The sequence below is a fragment of the Lissotriton helveticus genome, chromosome 3_2 (genome assembly GCF_964261635.1).
Source record: "Lissotriton helveticus chromosome 3_2, aLisHel1.1, whole genome shotgun sequence".
In the NCBI taxonomy this organism is placed as follows: domain Eukaryota; kingdom Metazoa; phylum Chordata; class Amphibia; order Caudata; family Salamandridae; genus Lissotriton; species Lissotriton helveticus.
In genome coordinates, this window is record NC_136062.1 from 391,244,180 (window position 1) to 391,264,861 (window position 20,682).

General features: G+C 46.7%; 1 protein-coding gene across 1 annotated transcript in view; it reads left to right on the plus strand.

Moving 5' to 3' along the window:
- LOC144826026 (uncharacterized) overlaps positions 1 to 20,682 on the plus strand; it is a 658,919-nt gene that overhangs the window by 250,113 nt on the left and 388,124 nt on the right. The window contains exons 12-13 of the mRNA XM_078684302.1: positions 9,264 to 9,381; positions 18,852 to 18,943. Of these exons, the coding sequence (XP_078540428.1) occupies positions 9,264 to 9,381; positions 18,852 to 18,943 (210 nt within the window). The remainder of the gene's footprint in view (positions 1 to 9,263; positions 9,382 to 18,851; positions 18,944 to 20,682) is intronic.

Consider the following 20,682-nt stretch of genomic DNA (forward strand, 5'->3'; position numbering starts at 1 on the left):
GGCCACAAATTCGTTCTCTGACGAGGCACCGCTCTCGCAGCGGGCGCAGGTCTTCTACTAGATCACGACATCGTCGTCGCAGAGAGAGGTCGCGATCCAGGTATACAAGGGACACGGATTCCTCTAGTGGCAGGAGGTACTAACCCACGTTGTCGGACTCTCCACCTACAAGGGTTTCCGCAGTGGATGACATCGCCACGTTTCAGGACGTGCTGTTGAGGGGAGCGGCAAAACTGGGGATCGCACTGGCTGTGCCTACCCCATCCACCTCGGTCATCTTCAAGACGCTCAACGGAAACACCTTTCACGTCCGTTGCTTCCTTTGGTGCCCGGTTTGGAGGAACCGGCTATGGAACTGTTCCTAACACCTGCCTCTGTGAAGTCTGCTCCATCGAGGCTTCAAAAGAAGTACAGACTCCCAGATTCGGATCCTGCTTTCCGTAGAGCGGATCCTACATCGGATTCGGTCATCGTGGTGGCGGACAAGAAACAACACTCTACGGCTCCGTCGTCCACGGTACCGCCGGACAAAGAAAGCCGCAAGTTGGATTCGGCTGGGAGGAAGGTCTGCAGTATGGCAGCCACTTCCATGAAGGCAGCAAGTGCGACTGCTCTTCTGGGCCGATATGATCGCTCGCTATGGGAGTCTCTCCAACAGTGCATCGAACTCGGGGGGGGGGGTGGAATTTAATGAAATATGTACTTGTCCATGGGACAAGTAGCTTCCTAAATCTACTTGTCCTGTAACAAAATCCACTTGTCCCTTTGGTGGCATGTAGGGCGCCGTCAAATAATGGCTGGAATCTCTTTATGGAAGAGCTCTGATAATAGCCTCTCTGGTTATGTCAGGCTAATACTATAGAAGGATTTGAATTTTGGAGGTTTTCACCAGCTCTTCTCTAATCTTTTCCCATACTGAGAAAGGTCGGAAATTTACCCCTGACAACGGCAGAAGTAAAGGTTCTTCCAGGGCTGGGAAAAATGTGGTTGGAGAAAAAGTGCACTTGTAAACACTCAACAGATTTCTGCTGGATGCAATTCACAAATATTTTCTAGGACTACGGTTTCCTGGCCTACTTAAGGAAATTCATGTGAATTCAGGAAAAACGTAAATCTGCACTAATACAAGGACATATATCATGGGTGCACTTTTGGGACTTTAACCGTTGAGTCCCTAATTAAATCTGAGTTAATCAAGACCTTTTGTTTTTTATTAAAATACTATCTTTTCCTATCTGTGAGCTGGCTTCATTGTGTGTGAACGCATTCTGCTCTTTTACAAAGTAGTTTTGTTCAGTGCCAGAAATTTCTATGGCAAGGTGGTCTTTATGAGACTAAATACTAGCTGTCTAGTAAGAACGCGCTGGCAAACAGCACCACGCCTACCTGATATCTCCAGGTAGAGAAAGGAGCATAGTGTAGGCCAAGTGAGTAACCAGAAAATTAAAATACTCCCCAAGTTGATCCAAAGTTCTTATGAACCCAAGCAAGCGAAAAGTCATTGGAATCCTCTCCACAATAACTCTCGTGTGTCTTCCATCTAAGCATCTATCCATTCATCCTTTCACCCACTGATATCTAGCATTGCAACTTTACATTGGCACCCATTCATTCTTTTATCCATTAGCCTTTCACCAATCTGTTCGTCCATCTGTTCATCCGTCAGTCCATCCGCTCATCCATATCCAAACCTACCCATCCATCTCCAAACCTACACATCCATCTCCAAACCTATACATCCATCTCCAAACCTATCCATTTCAACCATCCATCCAGCCATCCATCCATCCTTTCGCTCATCCATACAACCTCCCTTTCACTCCATCTATCCACCCTCCCTTTCACTCACTCATCCATCCACCCACCCAACTACCCATCCATTAATCAATCTTTCCACTCATCCATTCATTTATCTTTTACACTTATCCATTCTTACACTCTCTAATCCTTACACCCTGTAACCCATCACCTCATTCACCCTTTCCTTCATTATAACATCCTTTGTCCATCTACCATCCCTCAACCATCCTGGTCACTCATTCATCCATCCATCTAGCCAGTCACACTTCCACTCACTCATCCTTTCACCCACACATCCATTCATCCTTTCACATTAATTACGATTCTTTGTCTGCCGAGCTGCAGGCAGAAGAGGCCCATCAAGAGCTCCACCTCTACTGCAGCTGCTAAAGCGGGGCGTTCACGAAGTCCCTGTTCAAACCTATCCTGCCATCTCCAAACCTATCGATCCAACTGATCCATCCCGCCTTCCTTTCACTCATCCATCCTTTTGCTCATCCACACATCCTCCTTTTCACTCCTTTTCATCCACCCTTTCACTCATCCCTTCATCTATCCTTTTACTCATCCATCCACCCCATCCATCCTCCTTTTCACCCATCCATCTACCCTTTCACTTCCTCCATTTATGCTTTCGCTCATCCATCCACCCTTTCACCCATCCATCTTCCGTTTCGCTCATATATCCATCAACCCTTTCACTAATCCCTTCATCCACCTTTACACTCAACTGTCCACCCACCCACCCATCCATCAATCCTTCCATCCAGCCATCCCCCCACCCACTCAACCATCTATTCATCTACTCTCTCATCCATTAATCCACCCTTTCAATAGGCCATCCATCCTTTCACTCATTAATCCACTTTCAACCTATCCATCCACTCACCCATCCCTTCATTCACCCTTGCACTTATCCTACCATTCTTTCACATATCCATCCTTGACTCCATTAACTCATTCATTCATGCATCTATCCATCCAGCCTTTCACTCATTCATCCATGTATCTATCCTTTCACTCATTAATGTGTGCATCTATCATCCACTCTTGCACGTATTCATCCATGCATCTATACATCCACCCTTTCACTAATTCATACATGCATCTATGCATCCACTCATTCATCCATGCACCTAGCCATCCACTCATTCATCCATGCACCTATCCATCATTTCATTCATTCATTTATGCATCTAAACATCCACCCTTTCACTTCACTCATTCATCCATCCATCGATCCATCCGGCCTTTCACTCCACTCATTCATCCATGCAGCTACCATTCACCCATTCATCTACCATTCATCCTTTCACTCATTAATTTATGCATCTATCATCCACTCTTGCACGTATTCATCCATGCATTTATACATCCACCCTTTCACTTATTCATACATGCATCTATCCATTCACCCTTTCACTCATTAATGTATGCATCTATCATCCACTCTTGCACGTATTCATCCATGCATCTGTACATCCACCCTTTCACTTATTCATACATGCATCTATTCATCCATCCTTATACTCACCCACCCACCCTTTCAAGTCCATTATGGGCCTTTGTCCGCGGACCAGCAGACTGAAGAGGTCCACCAAAAACTCCACAGTAGCTGTAGTTGCTACAGCGGTGTGTTCACAATGCCCCTGGTGCAGGCACAAAGTGAGACGAGGCCTAGTGCAAGGACAGAATTGGGTGTGGCCTTAGGCCTGCATGAAAGCCCATGGGGAAACGAATGAGCTTTAATGTAAGCGGTCGATGACCTAAGATATGAGAGGGTTCGGGCTATTGCGGAATTCCAAAGAATAGAACGCCGCGCGTGCTCGACAGATAGCTCGATGATAGAGCTTAACGGAGGCCAGGTATGCGGCCTTCTTATCGATCTCATAGGCCTTCCGCCATTCTCTTTCCGCCCGTCTGCAAGTACCCTTCAAAGCGCGTAAGGCACCATCATACCAGGGACTCGACTCTCTAGAGCTCAACTTGCTCAAGGTAATGGGAATCAGAGAGTCAATCGCCCTGGTAATCCACCGGCAGAACTGGTCATAGCCCATTTCCACATTATCTAGAGGGCCTAACGGCTCCTCCACCAGAATACGGTTCAGATCCTCCAGCCTGAGTTTGTTCCAGTGCCGCCTAGGCACCAGTCTGGCAGGTGGAACAGACGGGGTTTCAGGCAGAGGAAACCGAATGGACACAAGAAAATGATCCGTCCACCCTAATGGGGAAATAGTCAAGATGTTAGCCTCAGCTAGATTCGTAAAGAAGGGATCCAGGATGTGACCCCCTACATGAGTGGGCTGTGATACCCGTTGAATTAGCTGAAGGGCCTCTAGGTCAGCTAAGATGCTGCTAACGGCCGAGATGTTATGGTTATCGAAGTGAAGATTCAGATCTCCCAGGATGGAAAAGTTGGCGCAGCCCATAGCCAATGCACTAACAGCGTCTGGGAAAACTTCTCTGAACTTCACTTCGCTACCCGGCGGTCGATAGACAACCATCCCAGAAAGCGTAAACTGGGGGCTGATTGAGATCTTAAAAGAGGCACTTTCACAGCCAGCGATGGAAAGACCATTCCAGTTACAGGTGAAACTGGACCTAACTATGAGGGCAATGCCGCTACCTCTCGTAGGCCGGTTAAGAGTATAGATGGAATACTCAGGGGGACAGGCCAGATTGACAATGGCCGCATCCGCCTCCTGAAGCCATGTTTCCGTGATGGCAAATATATCGGGGGACTCGTCCCTAATAAGGTCATAAATGGCTTGATGGTGCTTCACCAAGGACCTGGTATTTAGACTCCACACCCGTAGCGTACGCGTGGAGCATTGACTCCGGGGGGCAGACGTATCATCCCTCTGGCGAGCGGGCACAGGGGAATCCAGCACCCATCTCTTGCAAGCACAATGATAGAGGATGAATCGGTGCCAGATGACATTTCGGAATGGTTCGCCCAATAGCCCAGAGGGTCTCTCTAGAATAGGTAGGCATCACTATGCCAATGGAAGGGCCTGGCCAAAATAAGAGAACATAAGGTGTACAGGAATGACAAAGTGCAAAGGAGGGGTTGCATCAGAAGGGAAAGGAAAGTGAGTTGAAGATGAGCAGGGATGTTGGGACCCTATGAGTCCCAGGAGTGGAGCAGAGACTTTCAAGAGGTCTTAAATGAAGGTATGATGGTGTCCAATCTGATTATTAGCACAGCTGCGGACACCACTCTCCTGGCAGCCCACGGGTACTGTCATGGAGTGAATCTGAGATGCCACTCCTGGTTGCGACTTACCTCCCTGAAACCAGTGGCACAGCAACGGATTGCCAACCTGCCCTTCTCAGGTTCTACACTCTTCGGGGCCCATGCTGACGAAGAGATGGCTCGCTTGAAGGCAGAAGTGGAGACGCTCAAGGCTGTTGGCCTGGAAAAGCCAAAAGAACAACGGAAGGATTTCCGCCCCTATGAATGACGCTATTTGGCCCAGCGGTTCCAACGTGGGCAGGGTCGTCAGACAGGACAGCAGCAGCAACAACAACAGCAGTTTCAGCGGCAGCCCTTACCGAGACGTCGAAGGGGGAGAGGCAACCAACAGACCACATCGGGGACCAAAGACCCGGCTGGGTCTAAGCCCTGAGGGATTACTTCCCCCTCTTCTGTTACCCACTCCGGTGGGGGGAAGCATTCAGAACTACTTGGCAGAGTGGAGAAAAATAACTCCGGAGCAGTGGTTGCTGAATATTGTTTGCAATAGATACAGTCTACGTTTTGACAGCCCTCCTCCAGCGATTCCACCAGTTCGCTCACAATTCCTGTTACGCAAACGTCCAGTAGAGGCAGATACTCTGTTAGGAAAAAGGGCGATAGAGGCTGTTTCTCCATCTCAAAAGGGAAAGAGTCTATACTCCAGGTTCTTTCTTGTAAGAAAAAAAGGACAAAAACGAGTTCAGGCCCATTCTGGATTTGCGACAAGCAAAAAAATGGATTCGCAGAGAGAAATTTTGCATGCTGTCCCTGCATCAGATTTATCCTCCGCTGCATCGAGGAGACTGGCTGTGCGCCATAGATCTGCAGGACGCGTACTTCCATGTACCTATTGCACAGAAGTATCGGAAGTTCCTGCGGTTCCTAGTCTGCACCAACCATTATCAGTACACAGTACTTTGTTCGGCCTGAAGTCTGCACCCAGGACATTTTCAAAGTGCATGGCGGTGGTTGCAGCGCACTTGAGAAAGACCAAGGTGTTCATGTATCCGTACCAGGACGACTGGTTGATCAAAGCGTCTACGTTCCAGGAAGCGCAACTTCACTTCAACAGGACAGCTGTTCTGTTGAGCCGCCTGAGTCTGCACATCAGCATATCCAAATCTGTACCGACTCCTGTTCAGTGTCTGCAGTACTTGGGAGCCTCCATCGATACTCTCAAGGCAAGCGTGTGTTCTTCTTCGGAGCGACGGTTATCGATCTTTCGAAAAGCTCAGACCCTCATGTCAGTCTCCTCACCGACGGTGAGGACGATGTCTTCTCAGCTGGGGTCGATGGCCTCCTGTATCTTTCTCACCCCGCATGCACGCCTCCACATGAGGCCGTTGAAGGAATGTTTGGAGGAACAGTGGGACCAAAGACGAGGGAGCTGGGAGCACAGGATCCGACTGTCTCGGCACGCTCTACAGTCTCTGAAGTGGTGGTGTTCACTAGCGAATCTTCTCAAAGGGGTCCACTTCCACAAGGAGATACTGAATCAGACCATTGTGACTGATGCATCTCTCCAGAGCTGGGGAGCGCACTCGGACCACCTTCAGATTCAAGGCGCGTGGTCTCAGACAGAATCCACATATCACATAAACTTTCTGGAACTCAGAGCAGTTCATCTGGCGCTGAAAGCCTTTCACCTGTCCTTCCGGACCAGTTCCCTGCTTGTACAGACAGACAACAGGACAACAATGTATTGCCTCAACAAGCAGGGGGGATCGAGTTTGCGCACACTGTCTCAGGAAGCGCAGGCGATCTGGAACTGGCTGTCGGCCAGGGGACTGTCAATAACGGCGACCCATCTGCCAGGTGTGCAGAATGCTCAGGCAGACGCACTCAGCAGGCTTGTTCAAGAAAATCATGAATGGGTCTTAAACGACGAGGTGTTAAGCGACATCTTCGCAAGATGGGGCACTCCAGAAATAGATCTGTTTGCCACCGCAGAAAACAGCAAATGCCTAAACTTCGCCTCCAGGTTTTACCAACCAGGGACGCTGGGGAATGCACTGTGGATCAACTGGTTGAGCAGCTTTCTGTACGCTTTTCCACCCATTCCCCTGATCCCGGAAGTGCTGATCACAATGTCCCAATCCAGGGCCAGGATGATCCTCATTGCTCCGGAATGGCCTCGGCAGTGGTGGTTCACCGACCTTCTCCACCGGTCTCTCCTGCCACATCTACGTATTCCATGTCGGCCGTACCTTCTCACGAAGTTCGGAGGGCAGATGGTGCATCCCAACCTATCGTCGTCGAGTTTGGCAGCATGGCTCCTGAGGTAGTGTAGTATGGACATTTAAATCTTCCAGAGAACTGCATGGAGATACACAAGGAGGCAAAGAGACCATCTACAAGGACTTCTTACACATACAAATGGAAAAGATTCTGCATTTGGTGCGCTTCTAAAGATGCCGATCCCACATCCTGCCAGGAGGATGTCATTCTTCCGTACCTGCTGCATTTGGCACAATCTGGCCTTAATTTTCATTCCATTAAGGTTCACTGCGCATAGAAAATGCCCTACACAAACTTCCTTTTTCCAAATCCCTGTCATCAAATAATTTTTGGAAGGTTTGAAGAAGGTGTTTCCTCCCACTAGGCCTCCGTGGTAGCTTAATGTAGTGCTGTCTAGGTTGATGAAGAAGCCTTTTGAGCCTATTCACAAGGCTTCTCTGCAGCATTTATCATGGAAAGCAGCTTTCCTTGTGGCTATAATAGCTGCTCGAGGGGTGAGTGAGATCCAGGTCCAGTGTTGCCAAGACCCTTATACTGTGTTCCATGCATCTAAGGTTGTCATGAGGACTCACCCGAAGTTCCTACCTAAGGTTATATCTGATTTCCATATGATTCAGACGATTAATTTACCAACGTTTTTTCAACATCCTTCCTCTCCGGCGGAGAGGTCTCTTCATTCCCTTGATGTGAGGCGGGTGTTGAAATTCTACTTAGATAAGACCAAAGATATTCGTAGGTCTTATCAATTGTTTGTTAATTATGGATCGGTCAGGACTGGTCTTGCCACCTCTAAGCAGTCCATCTCTAGGTGGATTGTGTCCTGTATCTAGCTACGTTACCAGAAGTCTAACAAGAGTTTAGGGGGTAAGCCTAAGGCTCACTCCACCAGGGGCAAAGCCGCTGCAACGGCTTTGCTACGTAATGTTCCCATTGCAGACATCTGTAGGGCTGCCTCTTGGAAGTCAGTCCATACCTTTGCTAAGTACTACTGCCTGGACTCTGATGCCAGGGCAGATGCTCAGGTCGGGCAGGCTTCATTGAGGAATTTGTTTGCACAGTAGTGGGTTTGTCTGTTTTCTCCACCACTGGTTTGGTTAGTTGGGATGGGCTAGCCCTTCTATTCACAGATTATAACAATACACAGAGATCCCCTACTACAGAAGGAGTAGTTTCTTACCTATAACTCCAATTCTCTAGTAGGGGTTTCTCTGTTATAGTCATAAGCGACCCGCCCTCCTCCCCGGTGGATGAAACGATAATATCCTGGATGCTACAGGCCTGGCTTTATACACCTTCAAAAAGAACTGAAAGTAACTTGCCTTTAGTTGTGCATCATGGGATACCGAGGGTCTCTGGAGGGTTCCTTAAAGGCCCTTTTCCAGACATATAACGACAGCCTATGGGGCTTGTCTGTCCAACCCTTCCTCTCTATCATGACAAAGGATTTTTGTGAAGGGGAGTTTCTCTATGTGTGAAACTTAGTAAAATGTGTAAATTTATTATTTGGCCATCCTTTTTTCACTTCAGGATGAAGTGCTGGTCAGTGTAGCCTTGTTCATGTCAGGCTGCATTATTCGTCTATGATTTTCTCTTAAGTGTCTATGCAGGTCTGCAGAAGAGGACAACTTAAGAGACTATTTCGATTGCTCCGGGGTTCATGCACATGGGCGGGACTATTCACAGATTATGACTATAACAGAGATACCCCTACTACAGAACTGGAGTTACAGGTAAGAAACTATTCCTTAGATACTATCTCTCAAGTTAAATTGAAGTTTAATGTACAATTGTTGAAAAAGCTCTGTTTGGCTTTTTGATGTTACAATATGTTTGTGTACTTTTTGACATGCATTTGAACAGCAACCTTTAATTAAGCAGATTTGACTGAGCTGCCCGGTTTTACTTAGCATACGGAACCTATATATTATGCTACATGATTAACAATACAGAAATATATATATATTAATATTCTTGTTTCTCCCTGCAGTCTGTATCCAACAGTAACAGCATGTCTGTCCTAAGTGAGCGCCTTTCTGACCTGGAGACTGAAAATCAGCAGTTACAAACCAAGCTTGAAACATTTTTGGAGCTCAAAACACAGAATGGTAAATGCTTTTTGAAATAAATGTTCAATTACATTGTAGATTGATAGTGCTAACTGTACAAGAAAACCCTCAAGGTGTTATGTTTTGTCACTGTTGAGAGTTCTTATTGATATCCAGACTGTTAAAAGAGGGAACAACTAGTGTTTTCAGTGCCGTTTGATCCACAAACCTCCCTCTTTGGTATTGGCTAATAATGTTTTAGGTCATAACAAGGCATATGCTACTTTGTTACTTCAGAGGAGAATTTATGCTAGTGTATCATCTGAACGTAACCGGTGCCCCTTTTCCACTTAATTACTTGTTGAAGACCAGAAAGCAGAGAAGCAAAATTCTGTATGCTGTAATGTTTTAGAGATGTGGTTAGATTATAGCATTTAGAAGTAGAAGTTGGAATGTGAGTTATTCGGTACTGAATGCTTCAGTTGCTGCTTACTGACAAAACTGTTGGATCTATTTACTTGTGTGGATAGTATTGTAGTGTAAATTAACCTGTGATTGTATGTTTCGAAACTGATATGCGATTTAAGAACAAATGAAGGGTGGCATTGTGTATATAGTGAGTTGCTGCAAGAATTTTTTAGTATGGAAGGAACAAAAACAATTGGGTATCGTGTTTGCCCCCTATTTCCCAGCTACGGAAGTAATGATACAAAGTGTTGAGATGGAAATGTTGAAATAGAAGTGTGACTTAAGAAATGCTTTTTCTGAGGGTTTGAGATGCTTGCTGGGGTTTGCTACAAAGTCATTGCTAAGGGTGGCGTATCACTGTTCATAGGTGACAAGAAATGTGTATCTACATGAAGAACTGTATCTTTTAAAGGAAAGTGTAGTTATTGAACCAGTGGAATTAGCTGAATGGAAGAATGGAAAAGTCTCTTGGTATAATATGAATCTGCGTTGATGATCAGGGATGAAAATAATGCAATTTTTAGGTCTCGCCTAGCTTTGCAGCGCAAAGCTCTGCTCACTCGGCGAGAGATTTTGAGGATGAGGGGTTTTCAGAAAGGAACTTGAAGCCCCGCCTCTCATTTAAAATTGTCTTGCATCCCTGTTTATAGTAAACAGTGGCCTGCCATTGAAAATGGGGTAGTTTGGTTGCCGCCCTTTTGCTTTTTGGTCCGGCCCATCCGGACTGGCTCGTCTGCTTTGCGTCTGTCGCAAACCACTTTCTTATCTTTATGGGACCATGTGTTTCTAATTAGCGTGGAGGAGCGCACTGCACCGAGCTCTCAAAGGAAAAAAAAAATCTTGATTTAGTCAAGATTTTTTTCCTTTGAGAGGTCAGGGGCAAGAGATTGATGCTTATTTTAGAAGTATTCCTTGCCAGGTTTGTGCATGTTACTGGTACTCGAGAAGATGAATGAGGACGATGTGAGAAATCTGGGCAACGGACAAGGAAATCAAAGGGAGCACAACATACCAGGCTAGTATTCCCATCACCCCATGTGAGATAGTGCCATCTTTCTTGCATTGGTATGCCCCCTCTTTTTTCTGAACTGCTGATGTGCTTTGACTGAGTGTGTCCTGGGTTCCTTCCAACCTGGTACCCAGGGCCTGTGTTCCTTCCCTAAAACTATGCTGAAACAAAAGACCCAATTGGCCTCTCTGACCACCTCTCAGTCCCTAGTAAATGGTACCCTAGGTACCCCGGGCCTGGTGACCAGGGAAGACCCCTGAGGGCTGCATCACTTATTGAGCCACCCTCAGGGGGCCTGTACCCTGGCACCCACACACTGCCTTTGCAGGCTGAGTGCCTAAGAACAGAACTAAAACAAGAGTCGACATGGCACACATGCCTGTGTGCCATGCCCACAGAACCCACTGTCCTGGCATACTTCAGTCACCCCTCTAGCTGGGTGCCCAATGCCAGAGGTGAGGGCACAGGTGCATGAGCCCTGTGCCTCTACAGTACCCAGGGCCATTCCTGGACACTGTAGGTGCAGTGATGCCATTAAGAATATATGGTGCTGGGAGGTTGTCATTATGAACTCCACAGCACCATAATGGCTACACTGAAGACTGACAAGTTTGGTACCAAACTTCTCAGCACATTAAACCCGCACTGATGCCAGTGTGGGATTTAATGTAAAATGCACCAGAGGGCATCTTAGAGATGTCCTCCAAAAACCTAACCTACAATCCCTGTCTGGCTGAGTGGCTGCAGAGACTGCCACACAGCAGACATGTTGCTGGACACCTGGGTAGGAGAGCCCCGCTCTCCTGGGCCTGCAACAATGCACATCCTGGGCGAGGTGCTAGGTCTCCTCCCCCAGGATGGGCAGGGGTAAGCTTCAAAGGCATGCCACCTCTGTGAGCTTCTCCAGACCATTTGCTGTACCCAGCAACCAGCCCCCAATCGTCCTGACCCCCACTCTGGCGGGAAGACTGGCGGGAACAACGACATCAGGAAGGGGGGTGTGCCAACCTGTGCCAACCCCACCCATCAGGTGGGGTTGGCACCTGAGGGGTAGATGGGAAGCCCTGCCAATGCCAGGTAGGCTCCTGCCCCCCTCCCACAGGAGAGGAGCAGGTTAGGGGGTGTACTCACCCCAGGACAGAGACCCATTGGTCCCTGTCCTTGCCCTACCTGTAACGTCCCTAAATTTAGTATTTAGGGGCTCCCTGAACCTTCCTTTCTCAGATTCCGATACCAAAAAGAAGATCAAGAAGAAGACGACCCGCCGTGTAGCTGCTAACAGGACAGCAACAACTGCCTTGGCCCCAGCCCTACCGGCCTGTTGATCCTGGAACCAGCTCCTGCCTAAACCCGGCGACTACCGCGGACAGCAACCTTGGGACACCCAGAGGACCTGCCTGCCTTGACCCTCTCGAGGATTGGAACTCCCATCAGCAGAGGCTCTGCTGCAACAACCTACCTGCTGCCCACCAGGAAGCTCCGTACCAGCCCGGCTGGGCCAACCAAAACCAAGAACACAAGAACGTCCCCGTGGCGACTGGGACCCGAAGTCCAGTGCCCAAAGACCCTCCTCGACGAACCAGCCGACGCCTGCAGACTCAGAACCAGGGGCCACCCCAACCGCGACCAGCAGAGGGTAAGCTTTTCAGACACCCAAAGACACCCCTGCAACCGGCGCCCTACAGCCCCCTGTGCCTCCTTTTGGGGTACCTACCTGTGCTCCAAGATCCCAACTTACCTCTCGAAGTGCTGGACGCCCCTGGAGAGTCTCCGTCCCCGAGCTTGCAGCCTTTGTTCCCTTTTCAAGATCCTCATTGGATAACATTGAGCGCCCAACGGCTCAAAAGCACCCTGCACCCAGCCGCCCGAGTGCCGCTGGCTGAGACCCCTTTGTCCTATCCAACTTCCCCCCTTGCCCTGAGCAAGTGACCAGGAGCCCAGCTCCCAGAGCCGCGTGGCCTGCTTACCAGCAGCCGCCAACCGGAGGCCCCCTTTCCCTCATTGGATATCATTGGGCCTACCTACCTCTGTACCCGGCCGCCCCTGTGCCACTGGGATTGAACTAACTGTACCTATCTGACCCTGGGGGACCCCTGAGTCTATGCCCAGAACCTTAACTTCATCAACCAAGTACTCACCTGTAAACCGGTAATTCACTTAACTGCCATTGGATAACATTGACCCATTTTGACTCGAAAATTTTCCAAGTGTGAAGTTTTGAAAACTGGAAATATTCACATAAAATCAGCCAAATTCTGAAGTACTTACCTGTGACCAGGTAAGAAGCTAGTACTGTACCTTTGCAGCCCAGTACTGAACCGCAAAAGTAATCCCTAGCGGGCTTACTATGAAATTTCTTCTAAGTGTCTACTTTTGAAAACTGGAAATAGTCTTTCAAAATCATACGAAATACTGAAACGCAATTACCTAACTGTTTTGAGTTAAGCCTCAGTGCTGGCCCTAGGAGACTCGTGCCTGGTTACAAAACTAACGCAATCGTACTTTACCTGCAACCTGAATTTTCTCCCATTGAATAACATTGTCAGATTTCCATTGAAAAGTTTGTAAGAGTGAACTTTTAAAACCGCTTTATATTCATGAAAATTCACTGCAGTAACTAATTTGTTTTTGCTTAGACCCCAAGACTGAATACAAAATCTAGTCCTGGAACTACCAAAGTAATCCGTATAGTAATCAACTGTACTTATATGTAGAAAACCCATTGAGCTCAATGCTAGAGTGTGTTTTAGGATTGTGTTGCTTACTACCTATACTGTAATCATCGTGTGCACAAACTTTATTGCTCCTTTGCCAAGTATTTACAGGAGAGTACTCATCACCAGAAAAGTATATTTTTATAACTGTTGGTTCTAAAAATAAAACAACTATATCTGTGGATATAAAAACAATTGGCCTGGTGTTCAGTCCTTGAGTGTGTGAAACCTTTGCCGACTGAGTGGGTACAACAAATGCTTTACACTGTCCTCTGGTACTGCCTCACTGCTCGACCAAGCTACCACTTTGGAGAGTAAGGTCAGTTCTGACTTTAACCTCTGTTATACCTCTGGGGTTTGTGGACTCTATACACACTGTACTTCCTTATTGTCCAGTATATAGAGCCACTTTCTCACACCCCAATACGATCCAGCCTTATCAAAATGATCACAGAATACCTCTTATTGCTGCTTTAATCAAGCCCATTCGATAATTCTTACTCTGATCTCTCCACTAACACACAGCTGCAACAATAATAATACATTCCTAAGCATCCAACACCTGAAGCCTCTTGTTTCCGTCAGTTGCGTTGCACTCGCTGATCAAATGCTTCAACGCCTCATCGGGGGTAGTCTGAGCTATATAATTAGTTGCTGTTACAATACAATACCAGTATCCGAGTTTCGGCTAGCCTGGGTAGATCATGCGCAGTGCTACAATGAGTGGCAGCGGGACACACTGTGCGAGATGAGTCACGCATTTATTAACATAACTTTAGTACTAGCTGGGACTCATAACACATGACCGTATGGTATTTCACATAGACTATTTTGTTTACCGATATTTCATAAAAGTATACTGGCCACTCAGATTCCAATTCTGCACCTATTTATGCACTGCACCAAATATGGCATTTTGACACAATGCCTGCGGGCCAGTCAATGTAGACTTGGACCCATGCAGTATTATGCCGATAGCTGGTGCATTTTCCTGCTTCTTTCCTTGTTTTAAGTCCTTATCTGGGCACTCTGTGTACAGAGGGAGTCTGCGACCGCGAAACATGGAATACAGAACTTGAGACTTCCGCCGGTTTAAAAAAGCTTCTAGAGCTCCAACTTTGGAAGTCTTAATTTAAACGCAGTGCATACTATCTTAGGATGCATTTGCCTTTCCAAGGGAATGTTTTGGGAGGTTTGTACCTGTTTCTGTGTTTAAAAACATTAAAAGTGACTTACGTGAAATACTCCAAGCAGTTTACGAGGGCGGAGAGGTGTTCATCGAAGATGGCAGATAAGGAATTCAGCCCCGCTGTAGTCAGCAGCCTGGAGTACACTTCAGCCCTCCGGTCACTTGATGCAGTGCACGCTGCAATGTGGGGTGGTACTCGGCCCTACAATGTTTCCGCGCGGGACCGACTGACTGCCTAACGTCATGGCGCATTCCTGTGCGACTGAATTACGTGTGGTGTTCCCAAGAACATTCATTCATCCCACTATGACTTCTGAGAGGAAACTCTAAAATTGTGCCTGCCCCTTTAAGAAACCACCTTAGCTGGCTTCAATCCAGGAAGTGGAACTCCTATAAAAACGTGGTTAATACTGCAATTGCACTGGGTGAAAAAGAAAAGGAAGGAAAACAAGTTGGTCTCGGAATTAAAATTTGGAGGATTCCAAGATTTAATTCGGCTGAACTCTGGTTGGAAATACACATATTTCCGTTTGTAATACGTATCAGAAAACAAACAATTCTTTCTTTGTTTCGTGGTCACGGATAAACATAAAAAATTAAATCCACAAGAGAAATATTAAATAAAAAATAAACGTAAATGATAATGCTTAAAGCTACCAAACGCTAATGTTTAGCAATGGGGTTTCCATTAATAAAAGTCATTTGTTATGGACTAAAGTCCACTACAGTTTACACATTTTGATTATGTTGCTGTCCTCTGTAGTGCCAAGAAACACCGGGATACCAGTGCTTTAAAAACTTACCATGACATTTATGGCATATCAGAAAACAGCACAAATCCATTCAGTAGTGTTTAGAGCACAGACAAGTGTGTGTGGTGTATGTGTGGATCATAAATGTGTGTGGCTGCAGCAGGGAGCAGCGGTGCGCATGCGCAGGACATACACGTGCCATGTAGGGCGACAACACACAATAAAATGTAAATAAGCCACTTTGAGCCCCAGCACGCTTTATTGTGAAGCGTGATTAACGTCTTAGGCTGCATTAGTTTGTAACTTGTCACAGCAGGAGGTGCTCTGCAGCCCATGAGCTTTGCCCACAATCACCAGTTACTGTCACCATAGGAGCGGGAACCACTTATTTACTCTATTCTTCAAGGGTGGGCAGTGAGTAGGGGCGCAGTACAGTGCCAGAGTCGTCCTCCGATGCCCACAGCCCCAGTTCTTGCCATCATCACTTGTTAACGCCTTTTCCTGAACTGCAGTGGTTTATACATCCCGGTGCAAGAGAGAGCCTTATGGCAGCTGAGTTTAGCCGCACAGTCACATGGAGAGGATGTGACCTAGCAACCAGAGCTAACGACTTTGGAACGGAGGATTCGGATTGGCTGGAGTCTCTGCGTCGGCTCAACTTCCTTTGATTTTGGGCCAATCACTTATTCTCCCCCGCCTTGCAAAAATGAATGTGCCCTACTGTAACTTAACGAGTGATCATGTAAAGCGCTGCAATACTTTCGGGTCGAGTTGACACTCTATAAAACTACATATGTAGCACCAAGAAGCCGTGGCAGGCAGCACTTGTCCTGCCAGCCTTATAGGCGTGCGTTCTTTCCAGTTTGAAGGAGAGAGGCGGGTGCATACACAGCTCATATGCCCCAACAGCTTTCACTCACTGTGCGCCCTTAAAATCTAATGAACATATCCAGCATTAACAAACCCAACAGGCGGGGCTTTCGTTGCTTCTCTTTTTTTTAATGCAAGCACATGCCTCAAAATAAAAATAAATCGAATGCAATTGTCTATACTTGCCTGCCACACGCTTGCAATAAAAAAGTTTACATTATAATCATTTACTGAGGCGGGTTCTTTACTAGTGTTTTTTTGTTTTAAATAGCAAGCCCTTCGGTAGCACAGTACATTGTATGATTATTTGAGAAGGAGACGAGAATAAATAAACACCAAACCCTCCAATCACAAGAGCTCTAATCACAGGGACCTCTGATGTGTCATTCACGCGACTTATGAATTATATGAAATGAAATTAAATGAAATGGGGTTTTATTAAGCGCAGAAGCTGCCCTGAGGCGTCCAGGCGCTAGAACTAGGGTAATGCCTTCCAATGAGTCGGTCCGAAAATTAATCTGGCTTAATTAAAAAGGAAGGTTTTGAGCTGTTTACGAAAACTCAGCAGATTGGGATTGGTTCTTAAGTGGAGGGGGAGTGTGTTCCATAATTTGGATGCATTATAGGTGAAGGACCGGCCTCCTGCTCTAGCTCTTTGGATCCGGGGGACTTTCGCCAAAAAGGCGTGAGATGAGCGGAGTTGTTTATTGGGTTGGTAAGGAGAAATCAGAGAGTGATTAATTTCTGGGCCAGATTTCCAATATGCTTGGTGGGCAATGCACATAGATTTAAATTTGACTCTTTCCCTAACAGGGAGCCATTGCAACGCTCTCAACCCAGGCTTTATCGGGACTCTGCGTGAGATTCCAAGCAGTGTGCGTGCTGTACAGTTCTGGATCCGCTGAAGTTTTTGCAGACTGTACTCAGGTGCTCCAAGATATAGGGCGTTACTGAAATCGAGGCGGGATTGAATTAGGCCTTGCATGACTATCTGCTTGGCTTCAAAAGGAAGGAGCGGGAGAATTTTTTTCATCATCCTAATGAGGCCAAAGCAGGTCGCTGACAGTTTGGTTGCTTGTGTATTGAAGGTCAATGATTTGTCCAACCATACCCCAAGACTTTTTATGTTGTCTTTGGGAGTGGGGGGAGCGCCTATTCTCGTAGGCCATAACAGCTCCAGGGTGGAGGGTGTTGATGGGCCAAGGAGCATAAGCTCCGTTTTTCTCCATTGAGCTTCAAGCAGGACTTCGTCATCCACCTCTTGACCTGTTCTAAGCATGTTGTCAGGCTGGTCTGTGGCTATTCTTTTGCACAAGGGAGACCACTAGCTGAGTGTCGTCCGCGTAAGTAATGATCTTGATACCATGCGGACGGACGATCCCAGCCAGCGGTACCATATATGTATTGAACAGCGTGGGGCTCAGTGATGAGCCCTGCGGCACCCCACAGCCCAGAGGCTTACTTGCGACTTATTACTTATTACTTATGACTTATTACTGCAGCTTTTAACCCCTTCGACGCTCATGACGAGCTGGGCTCGTCATGGCGTAGCCTCCTCGCACGCTCATGACGAGCCCAGATCGTCACGTAACATGCGCTTTCGCAAAACCCAGCGTACGGGCGGAATTCCGCCCGCACGCATGCGGTTAAAAACAAGCATTTGCAATGCAATCAGCGTCGCATTTACGCAAGTTTAAGCTATTAGCATTGTAAATGACAATGCCTTTTCTTTGTTTTAAAAACAAAAGCAAAAATAAAAGGCATTGTTATCTGCAATGTCAATTGCTCAAACTCGCGTAAATGAGAGACCTATTGCATTGCAAATGCTTGTTGTTGACTGGAATCAGTTATTATTATTACAGAGTTTTATATAGCGCTCAGATACCCACTTGAGTTTCCTGGCACTTAAACAGCAGGTCGGGTCTTTCCAATTCTAGCTAACTCAAAAAAACAGGTCTTCAGCTTCTCAAAGGTTTTTGGAGGGCATTCCACAGCTTTGGGCCCTGATATGCAAAAGACTGGCCTCCCAAACATGTGTATTTAATTCCGGGGAAAACGCACAGGGAAAATTCGTCGGAGCGAAGGGTATGGGCCGGTAGATGAGATCTTACAAATTTGTGAAGATATTGGCGGCTAACCCCGACCTTGCTTTGTGGACATAACACAAGGTTTTAAATTGAATTTGCTTCTCTACTGTAAGCCAATGGAGCTCCCGGAAGAGAGGCGAGGGACTTTTCGGGAGTCCGTAGAGCATGCTTTCCGCTATGCTCTGGACCACTTGCAATGGTCTGTTGGAGGGTTTATCCACCCCCAGATAAAGCATGTTGCCGTAATTCAGTCTTGCTATAATGAGTGCCTTGATAACCGTCCTTTGAGCTAAGGCCACAACTTTCCACCAAGTCAGCCAATGGTCGCACATAAATGTTAAATCTTGCCGTACTTAGGGCTGATCCTTGTGGAACTCCTAATATAGTAATAAATGTATTTGTTGAGCTGAGTAATCTTATTTGTTATGCTTATTTCCACAGAAGAGCTGCACGCCAAGTTGGTACTTTATGAAGAGCAGCAGCGCAAATTACAGGCAGATCTCGAGCAAGTAACAAAGCGAGCAGCTTCCCAGGTCATGTGCATTTTTAAGTAGCTTTCTTTCTCAAAAGGCTTTTGTTTCATGGTTATGGGTTAGAAATCATCTTAATTTAATTAATCTGGGTGTTTCCTAAATTTTAGAATATAAGAATTGAATGAACGTTGATTTTCTAATATAATTAGTAGCAATATGTTGAAAAGCCAAAAAAGGAACACAAGTCACACCCCAAAATATTCTTAAACTAATTTCTGTAGATTTAGAGCTATGTTTGGAGTAGATTTACGATCTTTCTGGATTTCACAAGGTGTTCCAGGAAGTTCTGAAAATATTTTGGATATTTCATTTTTGCATGAATAAATATGATATATACCTGCGTAGATCAAAAATGTCAGCGCAGATGCTCTGATAACTTATCGCAGGGGTCATTACTAAAGGTTTTGCTCATTAGCCTTAATTCCATGAGATTGGCATTGCCACTTCCCCAACCTACACCATGTTAATTTCAGGGTTACTTTCTTATAGAACCAGGGCTTAGTCTTTTGTTGCTCCACCGGCCTTTTGCTCTTCCCCCTTATCCACCCATCACACCTCATATTCCTTCACAAAAGCCTGAAAGTACAAAGTCATGTCTGCAAAAGATGATCGCCAAAGGACTGACAAGTAAGACCTTCACTCAGTACGAAGACTGGTTGTAAGTAATCAGGGTGTTACCATCCCAACTGTTCTTCACTGTCCTTGTCTTAATCGAGTGATGGTACACATGGCACAACCAATGTTTGCTGACAGCCAGGCCCTCTGAAACCAATCAAAGATGTGGTAGCACCAACCCGTAGTCCAGTATTCTGATAAGTCAGGAAACCACAGAAATACCAATATAATCCTGTTGTAGAACCTACTTGAGTGGGCAAACAAACAGACCATCCGGAAAGCTGACCAAAATCAAAACACTAAAGCAACTAGAGAAACACAAGTTGCAGCTACCAGCAATGCCAGAGATTCCTCCAATCCCCCCCCCTCAAAAAAAGCCAACCAGCACTAACTTGATAAGTTATGGAGACTGCCATTCTTACTCACCAGCCAGTGTTAAAATTGGAGGAGCAGCTACCCATTCCCTTCTACAGTTACCTGTAATGACAAACAGGCATAAAAGCCCAAATATTGGCTATGATGGCCACAAACAATCACAAGGGAGCAAATTCCACCTGCCATTGATATTTAGGGGACCTCTGGCACCAGGAAAGCAGATTCTGATGACCTAAGAAGGAGGCCACTGAATAGCTGTGAAGAGCAAGAACTGAGGGACAACAACTGATCTGACGGCATGCCTGCTGCCGCCGGAAATTGCACCAAAGATAACTCATCCTGCAGCCTCTCTGCCTCCAAACGCCTGGGAGGACTGCCAGGGCTTCAAAGAGCACCCGCCTTTTCCCAGAGAGTAGTGGAGGTGCTTCCCTGCACCCTGCAGGCACCCATGAAGAACCATGGGCACTCCGGACTGCAAAACCTGACACGGGATAGCACCACTGCACCTGTTCACCCCCCCCAGCCCGAGTTGCAGTTGGCCAACGGTGCCAACTAATTCCTGACATCCTCCAGAGTTGAACCCCTCCTTGGATTTGCCCAGACTGGACTCCCCGTCGCCGCCTACAGCCTCTTTGTGCAGGCCTACTCAGCTGTGGGAATCTCCAGAACAAACCCAGCACCTAAAGAAACCACTGCACCCGAGCCCCACAGCCTAGTGAGAAGTGGACCAATGGTGTCCCTACATGCCA